The 24244-nt window shown below is 41.5% G+C and overlaps 2 protein-coding genes across 2 annotated transcripts in view; both read right to left on the bottom strand.

Annotated features, from left to right (window-relative positions):
• The window catches only part of aass (aminoadipate-semialdehyde synthase), a 37456-nt gene extending 29860 nt beyond the window's left edge, over positions 1–7596 (bottom strand). The window contains 5 exon segments of the mRNA XM_088340826.1: positions 238–305; positions 367–451; positions 2856–3032; positions 5551–5774; positions 7336–7596. Coding sequence (XP_088196952.1) covers positions 238–305; positions 367–451; positions 2856–3032; positions 5551–5769 — 549 coding nt within the window. The 5' untranslated portion in view covers positions 5770–5774; positions 7336–7596.
• A 3604-nt stretch (positions 7597–11200) lies between these two features.
• LOC148363224 (fez family zinc finger protein 1-like) lies at positions 11201–23495 on the bottom strand. Its single transcript, XM_088340825.1, has 4 exons — positions 22680–23495; positions 20074–20208; positions 14918–15050; positions 11201–11770 (listed from the first exon to the last, which is right to left on the bottom strand). The coding sequence occupies exons 1-4, from the start codon at positions 23358–23360 to the stop codon at positions 11511–11513; spliced, it is 1209 nt and encodes a 402-aa protein (XP_088196951.1). The 5' UTR covers positions 23361–23495; the 3' UTR covers positions 11201–11510.
• Positions 23496–24244: the final 749 nt, after the last annotated feature.

Below are 24244 nucleotides of genomic sequence, written 5' to 3'. Positions count from 1 at the left end.
TTAATCCGGGTGGGAAAGCGTAACCACTACCTGCCGGGCGAAACGCTAACAATAGAATTCGATTCTGAACCAAATGAAAATAATTTAAAGCAATTTTCTCTACTTTTGCAAAAGAAGTTTGTGAACATTCTTGTGCGACACTAAAGACAAGTGCTCGGGATGGGTCGCCACGCTAACATCCAGACAACAGCTAGCATCACATGCCGCTACTAAGCTAACAAATGAAGAAATGGTTACCATGAAGGGGGTGTGGTGGCCCAGTGCCAGAAAACGAAGACCCAAACCGTGTAAAATGTTGATCATACCTGAAGAAAGAAAAATATTTACACTCAAAACGCGGATGTGGGTCGGTCGGCGCCTTTTTACCTGCCACGCCGGCCCACTGGCCGAACGCCACGATACGGTACCCGTTGGCGTCGACCATTTTCTCGTAGTCGATGAGACGAACCTCCTAAAACAACACCAACAAAGCGGGTTAATGACGAGAAGAACATATATATAAAAAAGACAGAAATTGAATGTGTTTGACAGATGCCCGTATTAGATTGCTACTAGAAAAAGTGTAAAAATTCATGAAAATCCCCTAACAGATGAATGAATGACAATCAGGCAACCAAGCAAACAAATGCATTCATTGATGACAAACAAGGACAAATTAATGATTAAATGAATCCAATATACTAACCAATAAATACACCCATGAAAAACACTCATTCATTCATTATCTGCACCGCTTATCGTCAGTAGGGTCATGGGGGTGCTGGAGCCCATCCCAGCTATCTTCGGGCAGTGGGCATGAAAAACAACCGGGAATAAATAAATCTATTGATGACAGGGGTTTGGTGGTTTGCTCTTTACGACTCCGTGTACAATAGACCGTTAGGATACGACGACTCCGCCTTACACAGTTCCACTTTACAGTGTGGACTAAGATGTTTTTTTCAGCCCCTCTTACGACTATTTCCCCACTGTACCCAGGGTTCAGTCACCCTTTTCATGGCCAAATTCAGAGCCCATCCAAGCCGTCTTCGGGCAGTGGGCTGGGGACACCCTGAACTGGTTGCCATCCAGTCGCAGGGCACACAGAGACAGACAACTCACTCGCTCATTCCCACCTAGGGACAATTTGGACCGGCCAATTAACCTGACATGCATGTTATTGGAATGTGGGAGGAAACCGGAGTGCGCAGAGGAAACCCACGCAAGCACGGGGAGAACATGCAAACTCAACACAGGAGGTTCGATCTCATGACCTCAGAATTGTGACGCAAATGCGCAAACCACTGCGCCGTCATGCTGAACACTTTCAAAGCCAAATTTTCCAATTTCTCCTTTACAATTAGCAGAAAAAAATAACACCTTACTCTATAAGATTGTTAATCCATCCATCCATTATCTGCACTGCTCATCCTCAGTAGGGTCATGGGAGTGCTGGAGCTCATCAAAGCTATCTTGGGGCAGTGGGCAGGGGATACCCTTAACTGCTTCACAGTCGCAAGGCACTAGATTCAGATTCAGATTTACTTTATTGTCATTCATGTACACGTGTATACAGAACGAAATGTCGATACATCTGACCCGCACAGTTTCCTTGAACGTCAGCCGGGATAGATAAGATTAACCAGGTCTTCGTCAGAATTTTAGAGCAGCAGTTCGTCATCTCGCGGTTCGATGTTACTTCCAGTTGTAAATGGTCCAGTTTATTGTCCAGAGAGCGAACGTTGGAGAGGAAAATGGATGGGAGAGGCGTTTTGAAGGGTTTAGCCTTAGCCTTTAGCCTAGCGGTTGGCCCGACAACCTCGCTTCCTCCTACGGTCACGCCGCTCTCTTGCCACTCTGCTTTGCAGGCCGCTGGGTTGTTGACATAGCAGTCCGTGCTAATAAACACTCCCGAGTGGTCGTAGCACCGAGCACCAGATTGTTAATTATCATTGATTAATTGTCGTTATCATGATACTATAATAAGAATACTGCTTTACACACAAGATTACTGCTTTTCGCACCTTAAAAACACCTACCGCTTGAAAAAAATCTAAAGCAGGTAAATTGGTGTCAATTTTAAGCAGACGTGTGTTATTTTTCTTCATTTAACGCATGGCCTATCGAGTCATACTGCCAAGAAAGATGGCAACGATTTCAAGCACTTCACCCCAAATGCAAGCACTTATCAGACTTTGAAAACACAACATTAAAATTCAAGCATTTTCAAAGATTTCAAGCACATATACAAACCCTGCATACCACATCAAGAAACTGATCCTTGCTCTATTGGATAGGTGGTACTTTCCCGGGACGGGATTTCCCAAAAATATGTACCCTGGTACATGCAAAAACTCATCTAAAAGTTCCTGTGGAGGAAAAGTGGCTAAAAAAAGTCAATTTTGAATACGACTTTTAAAGTAGACCGTAGTACACAGCAAACCCCACCTTATGATGTTTTACCTTTATGAAAAAGGATCGGATGTTTTTCCCCCTGCCACACTTTCATGTGTTTTACCAGTGCTACGTCATCAAGAACAAAATATTTTTTGTGCTCAAAAACTTTAATTCAAACTTAATTGTGTCATCATATGACAAGTTCAGTATTTAAGATGCCTGTCTGCTATTTGTCAATGTCTTATAAAATGCTGGTCTGTTATTGGTTTGCATCACAGCACCATGAAAATGCCAACAAGAAATTGGCTAAACTGGCTCCCACAGTGCCCGTCTCTGTCTTAATTCAGTTCAGAATCAAGTGTCTTCAGCAATACAATCATGTATTTTCTGTACTGTATTCATTCACATTGATGCAAAAGGCAGAAGCAAAAACATGATAACCATGAAAACAAAGCTTGTGAGCCAAACGGCGGCCTGACCTTTTTAAGAAGGTCGTCCAGTAAGCCCATGTTAGCCTCCTGTGCCTTGATGGTATGCGAGAAGAAGGCGTAGGTCTTCTTGGGGATGACCTTCTCCTCAGGTGGCCTCTTGACGCCCAAGATGAGCGAAGCATCCGAGATGTCCTCCTGGATGATGGCGCCCGCTTTGGCGTAGTACTGAGAGGCAGTTGATGGAAAATGTTTTACGCACTGAATTTTCAGAAGAGCTTAATATAAACTAATAAATGACAGACTGGCATATTACTAGTTGCTGATTTTAAATTATATATAACATTCTCACATAAAACAAAGAATTTGAGTGCTTTAAGGAATTCCTGTCAAAGTAATAAAGAAGTAAAATTGTTAAGAGATCTGAAATAAAAATAACACAAGCAAGTTCATTCTTCATTAGAATTTTAATTTAAGTCGCTGGTTATAATTGGAAAACATATTTAGCTTGTAGCTGCCGCACTGAAACATTTATCCCCTTTTATAATAAGTATTTACAGGGTCTTGAAAAAGTATTGCCCCCCCAAAGAACTTTTTGAACCATATAGATAAAAAACTAAAAATATTTTCTAAGAATCGACAACATATCAGACACAATCATGAAAAGAAACCAAATGTAATCAATGTTTTATATTGTGCTGACTGATAAAAAAATTGAAAACTAGGTGTTGCAAAATTATCGGCCCCCTTTTCATTAATACTTTGTACAACCTTTTCCTGCGATCACAGCCACAAGTCTTTTTGAGTATGTCTGTAGAAGTTTTGCACATCTTGAAACAAAAATATTTGCCCATTCTTCCTTTCAAAACAGCTAAAGTTCTTAAAGGTTTGATTGTGATCATTTGTGGCCAGCATTTTTCAGATCTTTTCATAAATGCTCTATAAGATTGAGGTCTGGACTTTGGCTTGGCCATTCTAAAACCTTTATATTGTTAGTTTTAAACCATTCCATTGTAGATTTTACTTTATGTTTAGGGTCGTTGTCCTGTTGGAATGAGAACCTGCGTTGCGTTCGCAGGTCTTTTGCAGACTCCAAGCGATCTCCTGCCAGAACTGTCTATATTTGGCTCCATCCACCTTACATTAACTCTAATCCATTTCCCAGTCCCTGCGGCAGAAACGCAACCCTAGAGCATGATGATGCCACCACTATGTTTGACAGAGGGGATTGTGTTTTCAGAATTATATGCAGTGTCACTCTTACGCCAAACGCTTTGTATTAGGCCCCAAAAGTTCCAACTTTGATCTCGTACAACCAGAGAAACTTGTTGCTTTTTGCAAACGCTAAACTGGCCTTTTTATAATATTTGTTTAGAAAGGGCTTTCTTCTTGCCACGCCTCCATAAAAGGCAGACTAATGCAGAGTATGACTAATGGTTGTCACGTGCACAGTTTGTCCCACCTCAGCTGCAGCTCATCCAATTTGATCAGGACCCTCTTGGTTTCTTCTCTTATTGGTTTTCTCCTAGTTGGGCCTGAAAGTTTAGAGGGAAGGCCAGGACTGGTAGGTTTACAGTAGATTTATGCCCTCTTCATTTTGATTTTATTTCTCGCACAGTGCTCCGGGAGATGTGTAAATGTTGTGAAATATTTTTTTTTCCCCGACACCGACTTTTCAGTTCTTCCCTCATTGTAAATATAATATAAAGTGCAGAAATAAGAGGTTTGCGCTACATGTTGATGATTCTTAGAAAAGGTTTTCAGTTTGGTAGTTTTAAGTTTGAAGCCTGATGTGTGGCAATATAACAAAAGGTCCTTGGGAGGCTAATACTTTATATAGGCACTGTAAATATATACTGGCGACCCCACTTATAGTGAAACCAAGCTTTTCAATGTAAAAATGTTAGTTTGTGCTAAACTGACAGCAAATATAATATAAATATCCTGTTAGATAAGCTGTTAAACACTAACATGTAGGTGACAATTTCCTCTTTGGGTTGCGCCATATACCAGCGCATTCAAAAACAAATGGTGAACAACCTGTTAATGCAAATGTACCGGGGCCCAATGCACGTTCAAAAACAAATGGTGAACAACCTGTTAATGCAAATGTACCGGGGCCCAATGGCATCTCACTGGTGTAGGATCAATTGGGCCTTAATGGGACTGCTAGAGTGAAAACGGTTCAATTCTAGTAAGTTAGATCTGAAGTTTTTGCTTTTAAACATTTGCCTGAGTCCAGCTGGTGGCTAACAAAAGCTTTGGGGACGAATATACTGAATGTCACACACAAAATACGTGTTTACAAATGAAAACAGACCAACTGTAGATAGTTAGCTCTGTAGTGTTTGCATGTCAACATTAGCCAAAGTCTGGCTAATGGCTACCAGAAGATAGGAGCAAAGGTTTGAGAACATTTCTGGTCAGTTACTTCTATTTTCACCTCCGTATCCTTTCTTTCTCAAGTGCAGAATTAAAAATGAGCAGCAAACTCGCCCACAGAGTGACAGCCAGCTTCGAATGTCTTATTTCACTATTCACGTGACATTGTCACAACATTGCTCTTTCAAAGCCTTTTTTCGGTTTTATTTTTTTGTTAGAGCAGAAACCGAAAATGCGATTTTGGGAACCAGAATTTTTGGTGCTGCAAATTCATTGCAGCCTTAATCATAAGACTTCTCCTGAAAATTTGCATTTTCAAACTTGCACAATGTGCAAAAAGGTGATTGGTCACCAACCAACCGACCTTTTCGTGGATGGCCCTCCGATTAGACGGCTGCACCAGCACTTTAACTCCGTCGTGGGTGAGTTCTCGGACGTGTCGGGGTGCGAGGGGAGCCCGTCTTTCCCAGGGGTTGATGTCCTCCCGCCGGATGGCCATAACGGCTCGGTGGTGCTCATAACGCCGCTGCCCCGCCGGCCAGCTCGGGGGCCTTGGGCCCCGGCGACTCACCAGGCGAAACATGACGGCTAAAAGAAAAGATAGAAAACCCAAGATAATCATCACGTTGCACAAATTGGATTGATAACAGTGTTTTTCATAGACCCTAGTTGGTGGACAGTCCTTGCATTTAGATGTATTAAAAAAATATATATTTTTAAATACAAGTTTTGACCAGCTCGGTGGACTTGGGGTAGGGCGCCCGCCACGAGACTGGGAGGTTGCTGGTTCAAGCCTTGGCCGAGTCATACATGAGACTTACAACATTGGAACTCATTGCCTCCCTGCTTGGCGCTCAGCATTAGGAGTTGGAACTGGGGGGTTTGGTCACCTAATGACTACCAACACATCAGTTAGGTTGAGCGAGGGGCTGGGAATCCCCTCCTCTGTATCAGTCTCCCAGAAAGAGTCAGAAATATGAACGTGTTCCTGACTCTCGCCACCTCCCACTAGGGCGATATGGCTTCGGTATATATAATATATATATATATATATATATATATATGTATGTAAAATATAAGTTTATATAACTTTGGCGGGACCAATTAAACCCTGGCAGCCCCCTGGGACTTTCATTTGTATGGGAAACACTGGCTAATTTCTATTTTAAACCCATTATGGAGATATCAAGTTTGTGAATAAAAACATGGGTTGTTTTGGAGTTCAGCAGTATCTGTCCCACGATGGTCATTTAATTGTGATGGTCATTTTTCTTGGTTACTTGTCAAAGCAGTCACTGAATAATAATATATTTTTTTACAAATAAAAATCAGAAAATATGCTCAGTTTTGGAATGCATGGTTTGAAAAAAAAAGATCCATCGACAAATGAATTAACAGATTAGATATCAAAATAATTGTTTATTCCAGTTCCAATTCAAGTTTTGAATTTTATGGCGTCCCTATCTTACGATATGTTCTCGTTACAATGCGTCGTAAGATGTTTCTTCGAACCCCTGTTACAGCATTTTCCCCATCAACAACACATTTTTTCACGTGCCTAAAAAAACTACAAAGTTATACTCCCCCTACTTCGCCTGTATCTTCATTTTGTTCAGGATCTCATGTTATAAACTGAACTTTTTAAGCTATGGGTCCAAATGCTTGGAGTGGTGCTATAAAAGCAGTAAATGTATGATAACCATGGAAACAAGCTTGCAATTATCTAGAATTATGAAGAACCAAACATATCGTCATCCTTGCTAAAAATATAACAATAAAAATGAAATATCGTATTTAAATTATAAAAACAATTTGAATGTTAGTGTGTACTGTAGTGGGAAATCTGATCCCAAATTGCTTCATAGCTATATGAATCATGACTCAACCTCACATGAAGTAACCCCCACACTAAAAAAAGATTGAGAAATAAATAAAAACATTGATATGACGTCAGCGGCTGTGTGAAGCATTACAACCTGTTGCGCACTATGATGACATCACAGCGCGCGCCCAAAATGAAATAACACTCAGGTGACCAGAAAACAGTGAAAAGTGAAGTGAAAGTAAAAGTATAGCATAATGAGAAGGAAGTAAATGGACCCGAAATATCAAGAAAACTCATTTTTAAACGTTGTTTTTGTTCCCTCACCTTCCTTCGACGGCTGCGAATCACACCGGCGACTTTTCCGGAAGCACTTCCGGACGACAACACGCACTCAAATGACTCAAAATGTGGCTAAGCGGTTCGTCAAAAGCCCACCGGACCGCCAGCGGGTCGGAACCAGCGGTTCAGTTACGAGTTCGGAAGCCCGGCAAGAAGACGCAACAGCGGTCAGACGAGTTCAGCGGTCGGTGAGCGAGTGTCCCTCAGAGGTGAGACCTCCACGAAGGAGGGAGGAGGTTGTCTCGCCTGGACGAGCCTACAAGATTCCGTTCAGTATTTCAAAGTAAAAGACAATATAAATAGAAAATCATCACAATTTAACCAAAACTGACGCTAAAATTTTATTTTAAAAACTTTAATACTATTATTTAAGTAAATAAATCTCACTTTTAATATATTTTGGGGAATAAGTGACATTCTTCACGACCTAGCATATTTGTCTTGAAAATACTTCAGCAACTATTTCCCATATTTGGAATACAGAGATTTGACAGAAAGGAAGAACGGGCATGTACCATTAAATATATTAAACGGTTATTTTTCATCGTGAAAGGTTTCAAACAACTTGTTGAGCGTGCGTTTGTATGTTTATATAGAAAACTAAAAATTAAAAACAAACTTGCATAAACCACAATAACAAGAGGAATACAACGCGAGGTGAAACAAGGATAACTGACGTCATTGGTCATGAAAAGTAGCGGACTGACGTGTGCTTCAATGGTACTTGGAGAAAAGGTTTTCTTCTTGTTATCAATACCTGTGTTAACGTACTTTTAAAGTTGAGTTCGATTATTAGTACACCATGAATGCTTTGTGTCTTTATTTCTGTAATAAAAACATTAACCGTAAGAAAAAAAGATGAAAATATTCAGGAAAGGGCAGGTGTTGCGGGGATTCTGTGTAACATGAACGCCTCACCTCAAAAAGACGATCGTTGACCTTTGGCCACTTCCGGCCTGATTAGCATATTGAAAATATGTTTTTCTTTTGGATAATTTAACAATTAATTTATTTTAGAAGTTCGAGTTCTTGAATTGAATGTAAAAAAATAAAAATAATGATAATAATAAAAGCAAATAATGAATCCAGGTGACACAGATAGATCATCAGCATGAACAACCAAGACATTTATTTAACTTAACAATTCAAACCAAACAGAATCAAACAGTGCAGACATTTGGTGGGGGGGAATGTAGACGGCACTCTTCCTACCAGTGGATTCAAGTACTTAGAAGTCCAAAGTTTCAAGAACTTTTGGAGGGAATGCAGCTTCAGACCTGAAAGTCTTGTCTTTACTGTGACATCAGTCCACAAGACAGTCACTTTTGTGTTCCCTGCATCATCGAACGTGCAACTATTACAGCCACTGCAGGTTTTCATGTCTTTCTTCTTTTCCACAAGGGAAAATAATCTGCCAGTCATTCAGTGCCTGTCAATCAGGTCCAAAGACGACTCTTGATCACAAAATTTGGATGGTTAGCTCACCGATACTGACTTCAATGAGCCACTTTTCCACCAAGTAGCCTGAAAACATTGTAGACTAAGTACTCTCTTATCAAGAACTTTAAGAGGTTGTGAACCTTTTTGACCCAAAGAGCCATAAAAGCAATATATTTTGATTTTTGGGGGGAGACAGCCACACCACATATTTAAGACAAAATTTACTAAAACCGCCAAGCCCGCTCACTAGCCTAAAGCTAATTTTCAGCAGATTTTATTTCACTGAGTGACGTTTGATGATTTGATCAAATTATTAAATAATAATACCAGAACTTGTGTCCCATATCAACAAATATATCACTTTAAACTTTTCTACCCTCTGCAACTATTTAAATTCATTAATGTTTTTTTTCCTTCAGAAAAATGGTTTTAAAACAAGGCGTGAGCAGTTATTTTGTAAAAATGTCACAAAATACTGCAAACCAAAAGGTTGATTCTGTGTGATTAGCCCATCCCTACCGCTCATCTTGCTCTGTGTGCTTGGCTGGCATTTTGGGTGTTTACAGTTGGTTCTTTGGGTCTTCATCATAAAGTGTCTCATCCGTAAACGTAGATTCCCAATAAATGTTTCTTTAGAGATAGTACATCAAAGACGTGTAATGTTAGTGTAACACACTGTCAGTAAATTGTTGAAACTGTCCTTTATATAAAGCGGACCGAACCATTTTCCCAATAGGCGGTGCGCCGTCTTCCATTATCCCAACTGGCGGTGCGTCGCCTTCGCACATAGTGAATAGGATTGTCTCTGAACATATTTGTTGCTGTCACAATTTATCTCCGAGCCATATGAAAAAGCCGTATGTGGCTCGCAAGCCATAGGTTCCAGACCCCTATGCAAGTTCTGCATTTGCATGTCCACCGCGTCTTGTAGTTCAGAATAAATTATTTAAACTGTGGGATGATGTATGCAGTCGTGAGAACAAAAAGATGCAGTACCCCTCCTGTTCAGTGTGTGGCAGTAATGAAATAAAGGGAGAGGGATTATGTTGGTGAAATAGTGACTGAAAAACATGCGACATTTCTAGCGTCAGGCCACAAAGCAAAAAGCGGCACGCCCCTAAATAAAGAAAAAAACAAACATTCAGCTTTGATCACTGCTATAAACGATTTTGTCACTTTTAACGCAAAGGCCAGTTTGATATACAGTACATTTTTAAATTACCAACGTACGTTATTACTATGTCATTATGGTGTTATTACCAGGTTTTAATTATTAGATGTAGGGTCAAAATAGGATCAACAGAACACTGAAACATCATGACGGTTAGAAATAAAATTCCCTAGTTTATCACAATGACACACTGGTGAGCTATTTGCAGAACGGATCCACGAGCTACTCGGGCACACCCGGGGGGCTACCTGGAGCTCCCACGCACCAGGTTGGTGAACCCTGCTCTATTGGATAGGTGATACTCTCCTAGGACCAGATTAATAATACGTACCCTGTACATGCAAAAACCCTTGGAAAAGGTCTTGTGGTAGAAAAGGTTTCCTGCCCTCCGGGTAAAAAATTTACGGTAGACCCCCGGGATACGTCGAACCCGCCTTATGAATGGGATACGATTTTTTTTCCAGCACCTACTTACGCCAACACCCCCGCTCTACAACATAAACAACAAATAGTTTTCTGTGCTCAAAAACGTACAAATCTCTAACTCTGGCGTTAGTGCATATGACAAATGACGCCTGCTATTGGTTAGCGTCACGGCATCAAGATAATGTCAATACGCTATTGGTCTTTATTCACTTCCCCAACGCCTTTCTCTTCCTTGTTCAAGCCAGAATCTTATAAAAGGATCGAAAAGAGAAAAAGAAATAAGGGAAAAGGAGAAGAAAGAAAGAAAAAATAGAAAGAAAAAGGAAATAACGGGAAATAACGGGAAAAAAAAACAGGAAAAGTGAAAAATTAGAGGAAAAAACACGAATTAAAAAGGAAAGAAAACCTGAATTTGTTGAGCTATGTGTCCAAAGACTTGCATTAATGCTAAAGGTAGAAGCAAGAACATGATATCTATGGAAAGGAAACTTGAGATAAAGAAATATGAAGAAGGCGCATGCATCACTGCCCTCACGAGAGAATATTGTCATTTGTCAACCAATCGACGATCATCACTTATATTAAAAATAAAGGGGCGTATACAAAAATGAATCCCCCACAATTCCTAGTTGCTAGTTGGCGATACGATATTGTATATTTTGCTTTGTGTTGTATTTGTTATGGCTCACGAGGCTTGCAGCGAAGCGAAAGGGAGAAGCAAACACATGATAACCATTGAAACGGATGGCTACCCTCGCTAAGTCGCATGACCATTATTCTGCCGGAACAGCTCAAGTCATGTCACGGCAAAGGTTAATCGGATTTTAGTATTTATTTCCATGTATATTGATTTATATTGTTATTCAATCACTTGTATTTTCCACATACAGTCAGTAGTACTCGGTATATACTATTTTGTTCATTTTGTTAAGCATTGGTGTGGCAAGTTCACCTCAGAACGGATCCATATTGTATCCCGGTGGTCTACAGCTGCACCTTTTTTTAAACTGTTTTATCCGGAGGCTACAAAATCGTCAGGAGGCCGGACCCCGGGGCACGAGGAGCGACGGTGGCTGACGACGATGACAGTGGCCACAAAGCGGCAGGGGGTTGCGGGAATTCGTCAGGGACGTTGCGGCGTAGGCGCAGCGGCGACAGAGGCGGCTCTCTGCCCCGCGTGATCGTGCAATTTTCGGACGTGCTTCTTGAGGTCGAAGTTGCGGCAGAAACCTTTTCCGCAGGTGGGGCAGGTAAACGGTTTCTTGTCGTTGTGCGTGTGCATGTGGAAGGTCAGGTTGTACACTTGGTGAAAGGCTTTGCTGCAGATAGAACACTTGAACTGCTTCTCGCCGCTGTGCGTCAGCTTGTGGTTCTTGTAGTTGCCTGCGGGGGGCGACGCAAACACATCATGATTAGAGGATTGCGTGGCAAACACGGAGCAAAATAAGAAACAGGAAGTCATGATAATCATACATTTCAGGACACCCAAGTCAACGAAACCGTGAAGGGACCGACATCCGGATATTTACGATATTTGGGTTTTGTAAACGCACTCAGTATTTTAAAGTTTGTGCTTTGAGTAGTTGCCTGCAGGGGGCACCACACGCATGTCCCGGAATACGAAGCAAAAGCAAAGCAAAATTAAAAAGAAGATAACGAATCAGTGCAGGGACCGACATTAAAACATTTCTGATGTTTGGGTTGTGTAAATGCACACAGTAATCCAAATTGTGGTTCTTGTTGTCGCCTACGGGGGGCGACACAGACACGTCACGCCACGGGGACAGCGTTGCAAAAACGAAGCGAAACAAAAATAAGACGAAAACGAATCAGTGTAGGGATTGACATCCGTATTTTTCCATATTTGGGTTTTTCAAACGCACAATCATTCGAAGACTGTGGTTCTTTTAGTCGCCTGCTGGGGGCGCCGCAAACACACAGAAGCTCGATGACAACGTAGCAAAAAAACAAACCGAAAAGGAAAGAAAATATTTAAACAAATCGGTGCTTTTACATGCAAGAATCCTGACCAGAATTTTTCAGATATTTGTGTTTTGTAAACGCATATGCTACTCTAAAGCTTGTAGTTCTTGTAGTCGCCTGCAGGGGGCGCCACAGACACAGTATGTCTGCATAGCATAGACAAACTCGAGCAAAAAATATCAGTGCGTTTGCATAAGGGGATCGGGATTCATTTTTTCCGATATTTAAGTTTTGTAGACAGACACAGTCATTCGATGCTTGTAGTTCTTGTAGTCGCCCGCAGGGGTCGCCACAGACACTTCATTTTTTAATGATAGCATTGCAAAACCAAGATACAAACAAATTAAGGGCAGGGATAGACATCAGTTTTTTTCAGATATTTGTGTTTTTTAAACGCACTCAGTACTCCAAAGCTTGTGGTTCTTTTAGTTGCCTGCAGAGGGCGCCACAAACACAATGTTTCGATGATAGCATTACAAAATAAGGACGTACACGAATCAGTAGATTTACACGCAAAAGCTTCCGATATTTGGGTTTTGTAAACAGACGCAGTCATCGTAAGCTCGTGGTTCTTGTAGTCGCCTGCAGGGGCGCTACAAACTTGTCACATCTTAATGTCGTAAATGTCCGTAGTTGTTTCTATAACTATTGGCGCGATAATTTTCGGGCATGAACAGTAAAAAAAGACAAATGTGTATTTTATTTTCACACGACAATGAGAAAAATTCATACGAATTTGACTTTTCTCTCCAGAAAGCGGGAAATATTAGGCTGCAGTGGAGTTTGACTTGATACATGACATTTATGCATTGATTTGACACTCAGATAACGCCTTAATATAAATTTGAAATCAGTCATGGAATATTTTCCTCATTTTTTCCGTGAAAGTGTCAGGACCAGAACCCACACAGGACCCGATTGCGTTCCGATTCTCACAAGTTTTATTAAAGGAAAGAGGAAGAGTTGCACCTACAATCCGGCGTTCTCTAGGCACAGGAAGCAAGTCACTCTCGTATTCGGATTGTGATCCGAACACGTAAGTGGATCTTCCGTAGCGAGCGATGGCGGTGTCAAGAATACAAAAACGGGTCAGTAGCCAGGACAGGAGAGCAAAAACGTGGTCTGGGTCGTAAGCGAGCCGTAAGCCAGGAAAGGAGAGTAGACGTGGTCGGGGACAAAAAGAGGTCGAAAGCCGGGACTGGAGAGTAAACGTGGTCAGGATCAAAAACGGGTCAGACCGACAGGAGCAAAAAATCAGGTGTGAGTCAGGGTCAATAAAGGCTTGCCTAGAGTTAACTGAGGTTCGCAGACGGACTGACAAAAAGGGGACAGACATGAGTGGGTTTAAATAGGGACAGGGAGCCAATCAGAGTCCAGGGCAGTTGGCGACAAATCAGTAATCATGACAGAAAGCTTATTATTAGTATTACACATCGATTAAAAAAAAACACAGCTATTCTAATATAGGAAGTAAATGCAACTATAAACTGTGAAATCAAGTTGGATAAATAGTAATAGATAGAAAATACTGACTGGAAAATGTCAAATAATCAGTTTGTATTACGAAGATTAGTGTATAAAATATGTGATTATTGTAATTATTATAATTATTGATATCTGACCTATGTAATAAGTATATCCATGAGATTTTGTTATATTAGACATAAGAGGAAAGGAGGATTTGTAAAATGTATTTAATAGGGAAGATAAAGGGGTAGGGAAAATAAGCATCTGCTTCTGACTACCCGTTTTCGAACCTGTTATGTGACATTATTTTGTTGTTGACTCATTTCTGCTCTCCTGTCTCGACTTACGACCCGTTTTTGTCCCCGACCCCGTCTGGTCTCCCGTCCCGGCTTAAGACTTGTTTCGGACCCAGACCACGTTTTTGCTCTCCTGTCCTGGCTACTGACCCGTTTTTGTATTCTTGACACCGCCATCGCTCGCTACGGAAGATCCACTTCTGTATTCGGATCACAATCCGAGTACGAGAGGTGACTTGCTTCCCGCGCCTAGCGAACTCCAGATTGTGGGCGCAGCCCTTTCTCTTTCCTCCAATAAAACTTGTGAGAAAGGTAACGCAATTGAGTCCTGTTTCTGTTCTGGTCCTGACAAATTGTGTAAATCTTTTTAGTGCGGTGAAGTGTAAAATAATAACTCCTATTAGAGTAAAATGAACTTTACATTCAATTTATAGATTTTACACTGGCCTGGAGAGGCTGTACTTGCCCAAGACACACCACGGGAAATGGTGCCTCTGCAACCCGGGTCCTTAAGGGATCCGACCAACCGATCAAACAGAAAGGAACATATATTTACTGGGGTGGTGTTAAAATTAACTCCTCAGGTGTGGAATTAACAGTGGTTATTTTACTAAAATAGCTCATTTAAAAATAGTGTGTAGATGGTTAATAATAAATAATAGATAATAAACTATAAGATAAAATGGATGATAGGGGGAAAAACTGGAAAAACAAATCCTGCGCGTCATATTTCGTCGGCCGAGCGAAGGAGTGTTTGCGCGTGCGCACGTGCGTGCGCGCGTACCTTTCTGATGGAATCCTTTCCCGCAGAATTCGCAGACGAAAGGTTTGTAACCCGCGTGGATGCGAGTGTGCGTGTTGAGCGTGGAGCTGCGGTTGAAGGCTTTGCCGCACTGGCTGCACTTGTGAGGCTTTTCCTGCAAAAAAAAAAAAAAAACACCGCTACAGTTTAGCCCGGCACGCATCACAATGTGTCAAATCGGAGGGTCATCAACACAGCCCAGAGGATCATCAGCTGATCATGATTGCTGTTGTGAATCACCTGTGCCCGCTCCTTTGGCGCCAACTGCCTCGGACTCTGATTGGCTCCCTGTCCCTATTTAAACCCACTCCTGTCTGTCATCTGTTGTCAGTCCATCTGCGAACCTCAGGGTACTGTGGGCAAGCTTTTTCGACCCTGACTCCCACCTGCTTTTGCTGCTTTTCCCGGCTTCGATCCGTTTTTTTATCCTAATCACGTCTACTCTCCTTTCCTGGCTTTTGATTTGTTTCTGGTCCCGACCACGTTTTTGCTCTCCTGTCCCGGCTAATGACTCTTTTTTTCCGTTTCTGACACCGCGATCACTGGATCATGGGTGCAACCCTTTTCTTTATTCTAATAAAAGTGAGAGAAACGTAACACAACTGGGTCCTGTCTCCGTTCTGGTCCTGACATCAGCTGCTCTCTGCCAAGACTCACATGTCCGGCTTCCGACACTGCAGCGGAGCTTTACGAAGCTCTTCCCACCTTGTCCACCACCTCTTTGACCTGTTGTCAGGTGCTACTGGTCCAATAAAGGTGGGGTGGGGCATTTGAATTTTTTTAGGCTGAAATCATGACTTTGAGTGAGGAGATGGCAACCGAGGAAGACATGATGTGCCTGCAAGCGCATGGAATTTCTCAGACGTGTTCCAATAAACTCTTCTTTTCTCATCTTTGAGGGGGGTTTGTTACGCCTTGATAAAAGTGAGATAAAATCAGATAGGTGCAAAGGAAAATAAAGCGTAGGGGGTTGTTGCAATCAGTTGGGCATTGTTAACACATGAACTTTGTAAGTAGTTAGCGCTGTCACGGTTGCCATGGTGCCCAATTGGCCCCGCCCGTGTGGTGCCAGCTGCGGCTCGTTAACAGATTGGCTTTCTGTCTATTTTAAGCTCAGCGCTGTCACACTTCCCTGGTCAGCCCGTCAACGAACTTCAGTCCCGCAAGACGTGGTTTTCGACTCGGTCCTGTTCCTGTTGGTATCGCCTCTCCGGTATTGTTCCCGTTTATTTTGTCCTGTTTAATTTCGGTTTCCAGTTTTGTTTCCGTCTAGTTTTGTCCTGTTTGTTATTTTCTCTAGTTTTCGTTCCCGTCTGGTTTCTCCTGTTTATTTTCAATATCCCAATTCATTATCTATTCTGTCTGTCCTGTCCTGTCCGGTAATGACCCCATCTGTCTGATATCAACTCGGGCAATTGGAATCGATATCGTCGGTCTCTGGCTTCCTGTCTTTCCACGCCAGACCGCTTCCTAACATGCATGACTCCCCATTTCACATAAAAAAAAAAGCTTGTGTGAGAACGTCACGCGTTTGGGTCCTGATCCTGCTCTGGTTCTTGACATAGCACATTCACCTAACACGCAAAAGGTCCCTCGGGCGGTCCTTGTTTCTCCAGATGGCCGGGACTCCATGCGGCCCAGACCTCAGCAGAAGGTTGGCATCTTCTGTTCCACCACCCTTCTCAACAAACTCTTCCAACAAGATACCTTTTGTTCCCGTGAGGTAAATCAAGAAAAGATTTCTCAACTAACTGTTTTAGTGCAAATAATACTTTATTTCTGGTAGGTTATGAAATAATTCCCAGTCCTTTAAATAAGTTGATTGTTTTAACTGGGTTTCTGGATCAATCATTTACAAATGTCTTTCCCCGTTCCTGTTTTATAATGAATGTAGTCTGTATCAAACACGTGCAGCATGTATTTATTAAATATTACGTCCTTCAGGGTAAATCCTATAGAGACAATATGAGGCAATGTCGAATTAATTCAGATGGGACACCCTGAGCACTATACATGCTGGCTGAATCTGTAACCACCAAATTGGATTCTGAATTAAATAAATATAATTTAAAGCAATTTACTCTACATTTGTCATGATTACTGATGTGACTCACCTGTGCCTGCTCATTTGGTGCCAACCACCACGGGTTCTGATTGGATTCCTGTCCTGTCTGTCCCCTGTTGTCAGTCTGTCTGCGAACCTCTGTTTATACTAGGCAAGCTCTTTTTTCGACCCTAACTCCCACCTGTCCCGTTTTTGCTCCCGTCTGTTTCCGGCTAAGACCTGTTTTGATCCTTACCACGTCTGCTCTCCAGTCCCGGCTTACGACCTCTTTTTGTCCCCGACTTTGTCTACTCTCCCGTTCTTGCTTACGACTCGTTTCCTTCCCCAACCACGCTTTGCTCTCCCAGTCCTGGCTACCGACCCGTTTTTCCGTCCCTTACACCGCCACCGCTCGCTACGGAAGGTTCACTTCCGTGTTTGGATCATAATCCAATTCCAAAAGCGACTTACTTCCCGCGTCCAGCGAACACCGGATCGTGGGCGCAGCCCTTCCTCTTTTTTTCGATAAAACTTGTGGTAAACGTCACGCAATTGGGTCCTGTTTTCGTTCTGGTCCTGACAACATTAGCCTCACAACAAAAAACATGCCTTTTTTGGGCCTGTAATTTCTATTTTTAACCTTTATCTTTTTCATCCATCCATCTTCTGCACCACTTATCCTCAGTAGGGTCTCAGGGGATGCGGGAGCCCATTCCAGCTGTCTTCGGGCAGTGGGCAGGGGACAGAAACCCTCAGCCAGTCGCATGGCCACAGAGACAAACAGCTCACTCTCTCTACGGGGCCAATTTGGACCGGCCATTTAACCTGACATGCATGGACACCCCACAGGCATGAGGAGAAAATGCAAACTCGCACAGGGACGCTGGAATCAAACCCCGGACCTCGTAGAGCTGCGCAACTCCCAACCACCCACCGTGTTATTTCATGCAATTCGTAACAGAAACCCAACCAAACAATAACTAACCCCAAAATGTTAAATGTACATGCACGTCACTTTGTGGTCTTTTGCGCATGCGTAATAGGGCACTATCACGTGGATATTGGCTTTTCTTAGTGCGCAGAATCAAGTTCAACGTGGCCTGGCGTGCGTGCGCGCAAGGTTCTTTTTGACACAAAATAACGCGTCACTGAATGCCAAATCGCAACGTCACATGTTAAGGGCGTCCTTATGCGCGTGCACTGGCCGGCACACGCATACCACGTCAAGTTGAAACGTGGTATGGCCCATGCTGTGTGGGCCATGCACGGGGCAAGTGGCTTTTTCGCGCACGCTAAATCACGAGCAACTGCTGTTAAAAGTGTCGATAAAAATTGTTCTAACCTCATGTTGTTAGAATATGATATCATGAAATTGTGAATGTATTTAATTGCTTCTAAAAGTGTCGATAAAAACTCATATTGTTGGGATATGATATAATGAAATTGTGTGTTTAATTGCTGTTAAAAGTGTCGGAAAAAATGTTCAAACGTCATATTGTCAGATATAACGAAATTGTGAATATGCTTAATTGCTGTTAAAATTGTCAATATAAATAGTTCAAACCTCACATTGTTTATTTGCTGTTAATAGTGCCAATAAAATTGTTCAAACCAAATCAAACTGTCACTGCGTGCGTGCATGTGCCGGCACACGACCTTGGATTTTCCCGTGCACACGCGAGAAAATTCACGCGCAAAACCAACTGAACGCATCAATTCAAACATGGCCCAGTGCGAGTGCGGGCGAGAACGTGCACGTGCACGTCGAGTAATCTGGCCTCGCGTGAGTGTGTGGCCCGGCACGAGGATGTGATTTTGGACTTTTGCAAGAACGCAAGACCACGAAAGCGTCGCTGCATGCGGGGACGCAACGCTGTATTTAGCCCAGGAGGTAGAGCGCTCGTCTTGGGATCAAGAGATCGCAGTTCGAATCCGTGTCCCTTGGGTAAGACGCTTAACCCCTAATGCCCCCAATAAGCAGTTTGGCGCCTTGCATGGCTGCACGGCCGCTATTGGGGTGTGAGTGTGTGTGAATGGGTCAAATGTGAAGCACATTGTAAAGCGCTTTAGGAAATCTTTATTGACTTGAAAAGCGCTATATAAATGCAGATCATTTCATTTCCTTTAGTGACGTCACCGGGAAAGATTTTCAAGGAATGGAATTTGCAAAATATTCCCTTCTTTTTCTACATTTTAATAATAATATCTATTTGTTACTTTAGATTTGGTTTGAAGATACATTTAATCTTAAAAGGACAGTGTGTAACGCCTCTTAGAGGTGAAACCCTTCAATTGTTTAAAAATCCCCACCTGTGATTCAAATATGAAGAAAAGATACATGTACATTCTGCTAAAAATGACTTTAAGTATAGAAAATTGTAATCAGATTACACAATTTGAAGACGCTAAAATGTTGCTGCTACAGAAGCCAAGCGACCATTCTGCGAGGCTAGCTTGTCCCGCTGGTGCTTTTAAAAGGTAAAGGCCACTTACTTCACACACAATATGATGGATACGGAGTCCCGTTATTCATGTGTCTGGGGCTTTTTATTCTTCCACTGTTTCCTTCTCTCACCACTCCTGAAAGCCACTTGACTTCAGGCTGTGCCCAACCACTAGCTGCTGTTATTCTTCTTAGTTGCTCCTGCTTGTTTCTTCGGTGACAATCGTCAGGTGAGCATTTTTCACAGTTTCCTTATTTAGCCACTCATATCAGCCTCACAAGATTTATATGAACTGGCATTTTTTAAACGTGTAAGTCGAGACATCTCCATTTATTTTACCGAATGTGAGCCTCACCTAAGGGGAGTTGACATAAATATCCACCATCTTGCCAAAAAACAATGAAAAATAGAAATGGTTTGTTTGGTCGCTTTGAGTCGACATGGTTTGTATTTCTCTCTGTGCTTTTTAGCACTCATTTTGAGTGGTAGGGCACAATACAATAAGTATACATAATTTTGTTTAGTTTAATCCAATCAATTTGATTCATGAGATTTCGATTCGGATTCCGATGCCAACAAACAAACAAAGAAATAAACAAAGGTCCCGGTCACGCGCATTTGATGGGCGTTCGCGTGCACATGCACCTTACCTGAGTGTGTATGATCTTGTGTCTGCAGAGCGTGCTGGCCTGCCGGAATCCTTTGCCGCAGACTTTACAGACAAACGGGCGCGCGCCCGTGTGCACGGGCATGTGGCGGGTCAGGTTGTAGTGCGCGTTGAACACCTGAAACACGTGCACGCGCAAAGAATTCAAATCGGCGCGTCGAGTGCGCGCTTTTGGAATTCAATCACATTCATCACTGTAATCACATTTGATCTATTATTCTTTTTTATCATTTACATTTAGCGAATTGTGCTAAGCTGCATGACCTTCAAACGACTTTTATTAATTTTAGAAGGTTCAATTAAATTAAATCATGCTTAGATAAATCATTTCGATTTTGAAAGATCGCATGAACAAAAAAAAAATATAATTAGATTACAATGAAAATATACATTAATAGTAATATAGATAACAAATATAATAACACAATGATAATAAGACAGTAATAATAATATATTTAATATTGTCAAGTGCTTCAACCAAATGAAATATAATGGATCAATAACAATTAATAATATATAAATACACATAATAATAATAATACAATAATTAGAATACATATATTAAAAACAATAATAGTATAATTTAATGGATGAATAACGATAACTGTAAAACAACAAATAACAATGAATAAATATCATAATACAAACTATAAAATAATGATTTTATAATAACATATACATAACATAACATAAACACATTATTTAATAAAATCAAGCAAATTCAATTTAAAATCGCAAAACCATGTATTTCTCTGGAATTAAGAAAAAAACGCTTTTTTACGGATAAAAGCGAATCGCATCCTTGCGTGCGTGTGTGTGTGCGCGCGCACATATTGTAGTATCTCAATAAACTTTAAAATAATTCCAATTTTCCCCTAAGTACGTTAATAAAATAACAATCACTTAAACAATGTAATTGAGTATTTAGAATATTTCGAGTCATACGAGTTAATTGAATTATATAAAATGACTGTTTTATTTGTATCGTTTTACAGTCAAAATGATTTTCGTTCAATTTTACTTTCAATTCAAAGTTTCATAACCTTTCTTTATTTTTTTGTAAGCTTTCGACTAAATTAGTAAATACATATTTTCAACTATGAAAGCATGCAGGTATTTTAACATATTTTGCGTGAACTGGTCATTTTATTATATATTTGTGTGTTTTCAAGCATAACATCCTTAAAATATGTTTTATTTTACTCTTAATCTTTCGTACTTTTTCATTACTTTTTCCTTTCGAAATCAAATGTCAATGTCAATTTCCCTACGAGAATTTTCAATGAATAAGCCAATAAAATATTAAAAGCGAATTTTGTTGACGCAAATAACTCGTCGTGCGCGCACATCATAACTATTCGTCATATTTAAATTTGTTTTCCAACATAATTTTTTTTTTCATTTCTAATTAATAGAGCTATTAAATGTAGATTTTATTTTAAATACTATTTTCGTTTCCCCGCAACAAATAAAGCATTCATAGGTCCATTGAGAACAAAGACTTTTTTAGATAATCACTCATTGTGTCATAAATTGTTATAACATGTTGTAAGCTTTGATAGGATTTCAACTTTTTTCTCTTCAAAATAAAGGGTCTTTCAATTTTCTCCGCAACAAACTGAAATTAACCGCGCTATAAAATATTAAAAGTGATTTCTTTACACAAGTAACTCGTTGCAGGTTTATATTATAAACGTTTGAAAGTTTTTTTCAAAATAAATTGTCTTTTTCTTTTTCCCGTAATAGATTTTGCATTCATCTTTAATATAAATTATCGAAAGAAATTTTATTAACATAAGTAAATCGTTGCACGTAAACATTGCAAGTTTTCGAGGTCTTTCTTTTTCATTTTTTCAAAATAAAATGTACTTTTGTTTTTTTTATGTAATACATTTTCTATTAATCAGACTATAAAATATTAAAATCGAATTGTATTGAGACAAATACCGCGGCAAGTTTTCGAATATTTCCATTTTACCTCAAATGTTTTAAAATTCTCGGAATAAACTTTTAAAGCAAACGTTGACGCAAATAATAAGTCCATTTTTTTTTCAAATTAATAGGTTTCTTTTTCAATTTCCCTGCAGCAAATCGTGTCTTTTTGTCAGATTTTCCTCCAGAAAACGTTTTAGTTAAAGGGATAAAGGGTTGTTTCCAATATCCCTATACAACATTTAGTTAATCGGGGGACAAAATAAAAAAAGTGAACATTGTTGACGTAAAGAATTCGTAAATGTTCGTTCTCCCCCCCCGAGATAAAAGATTATTTCAATTTTCCCGCAAGAAACTTTAACTTATCTGGCTGTCAAATATTAAGTGAACTCTGTCGACGTATAAAATTGTCTCATTCCTCAAAACAAATCGTTTATTTTAATTTTCCACGCAAAATAGGATTCGGCCTGAATATAATAAGAAATAAATCGATTGTTTTAAGCAAATGGCTCGTCGTGCATGCGCTTGAGCACAAGATATTCGATATTTAGTCAGGTTTGTTTACGAGAAGACTGCACGTAAATTGAAAGAAATGTCAGACCTATTTGTTCCCCGAATTCGAAAACAGAATAGGAATAAAATGTCTCGGCGACGTACTTTCCCGCAAACTTCGCAGGTGAAGACTTTGGGTTTCCCGGTTCCGAGTCTCGCCGCCGCGGCCGCCGCAGACGTGCAAGAAGTTGCCGAACTTTTCAGAACCTTGTCCCCAAAGTCCCGCTCCTTGAGGAGGCCGTGCAAGTGGTTCTGTTGGGCCTGGTAGGGTAGCGGGCCCGCTTTGTGCCTCCCGGCCAGCAGGTACGACGCCATCGGGTGCAGGTTCAGCAATCCCGGCGAAGCGGACTCCCCGGAACCGGAACCGCCGCAATTGAGATAACACACGGTACCCCTGGACGGGAACGCCGACTGGGTCACCACGCGGGGACGGAAAAGTTTATAGTGACCCCCATCTGGTTGATCCCGCACGGGTTCGGAGGCGTAGTTGAGTCCGAACCCGAGAAGTTCTGCGGGTGCGGGATCTTGCTGTAAAGTAATTCGGTTCTGGTCCGCGTAACCTGCGAATGGAACCAAAGGGATCATGCAGTGGAGCGAGGACGGGCACACGTCGGCTAGTCCGGGGCGGAACCAGCCGGGAAGCGGGACAGTTCTAGGTTCAGGCGTCCGGGCCATGATCCGTTCGATAGAAAAGGCTAAGGACTTTGAGTGCAGTGATGAGGTGGTCGGAACCGCTACCGGCACCGTGGCCCGCTGGGCCTCAACGGTAGCTGGGGGCGAGTCCATATTGCGCCCGGCGAGGCGTCCGGCGCTCAGCGGCCCGCCAGCAGGGTCAGCATCCGGCCGGCGGGGGTTCGGGCCCTCCTCCGAACCCGAACCGCTCTCCCGAACGTCCCTCCCTCCTTCCTCCTCCTTCCGCCGAAAACCGGCGCTCGATGCCTGCGTGCAGAGAGGCGCGTCACCCCCACGACACCCCACGCGTGGTTCCGATCGTTAACGCGCGCCAGCAGCGGCCGAACCCGAACCGAGCCCGGCGGTTCCGTTGGCTGAAATTGATGAAGATGAGGAAGAGGAGGAGTGGCGTGCGTGGGAGCGTGCACGCGTGGGCGGTTGCATGCGTGCGTGGCGCCGCGGGACGCGATCTCGAGTGGGGGACTTTTCGGCGCTCTCCGGACCCCATGTGCAACCCGCGTGACGTAATTGGGCCCCGGATGACGTCACGTGATTTCACCTATGTCAAATATTCTTTGGAGTTTCAATCAATTCATATCATTTTGGTTTGTGTTAAATACTATACATGATAGATATTATGTTTGTAGGCATTTAGATGTCAAATGTATAAAGATTAATATGTATTTCAAAAAAATAATTCATAACAAGTGTGTGGTTTTAACGCAATTATTCACTTTTTGCATGCTTATATTTTGCAAGCGATCTCTATTTACAAACAGGCTCGGAGATCGTTTTTATGACATAATAACTTGGTTCAGTCTCTTTACACTACGCTCTAAAAATAATTTTGCCGATTTATCCTGAAAATTTATTTCTCTATGTAAAATCTCCATGTCTGATCTCATACAATACATGTTGATATCGGTGACAATAAAGACGGTTCTATTCTATGTTTTGATTTAGGTTTTCAAATTGTTATAAAATGTAAGTATTTCAAA

This window comes from Urocampus carinirostris, chromosome 7, assembly GCF_059441175.1.
Source record: "Urocampus carinirostris isolate Australia breed hairy pipefish chromosome 7, RoL_Ucar_1.0, whole genome shotgun sequence".
Lineage (NCBI taxonomy): Eukaryota > Metazoa > Chordata > Actinopteri > Syngnathiformes > Syngnathidae > Urocampus > Urocampus carinirostris.
This window is presented reverse-complemented; position numbering and strand designations above follow the sequence as displayed.

Excerpts from the sequence above, each read along its gene's own strand:
- LOC148363224 (XM_088340825.1), bottom strand. The coding sequence starts at position 23,360 with ATGGACTCGCCCCCAGCTACCGTTGAGGCCCAGCGGGCCACGGTGCCG. Across the intron at positions 20,209-22,679 it reads CCTGCGAAGTTTGCGGGAAA|GTGTTCAACGCGCACTACAA; the intron begins GTACGTCGCCGA and ends CACGTGTTTCAG. Across the intron at positions 11,771-14,917 it reads GAAAGGATTCCATCAGAAAG|GCAACTACAAGAACCACAAG; the intron begins GTACGCGCGCAC and ends CGCCCCCCGCAG.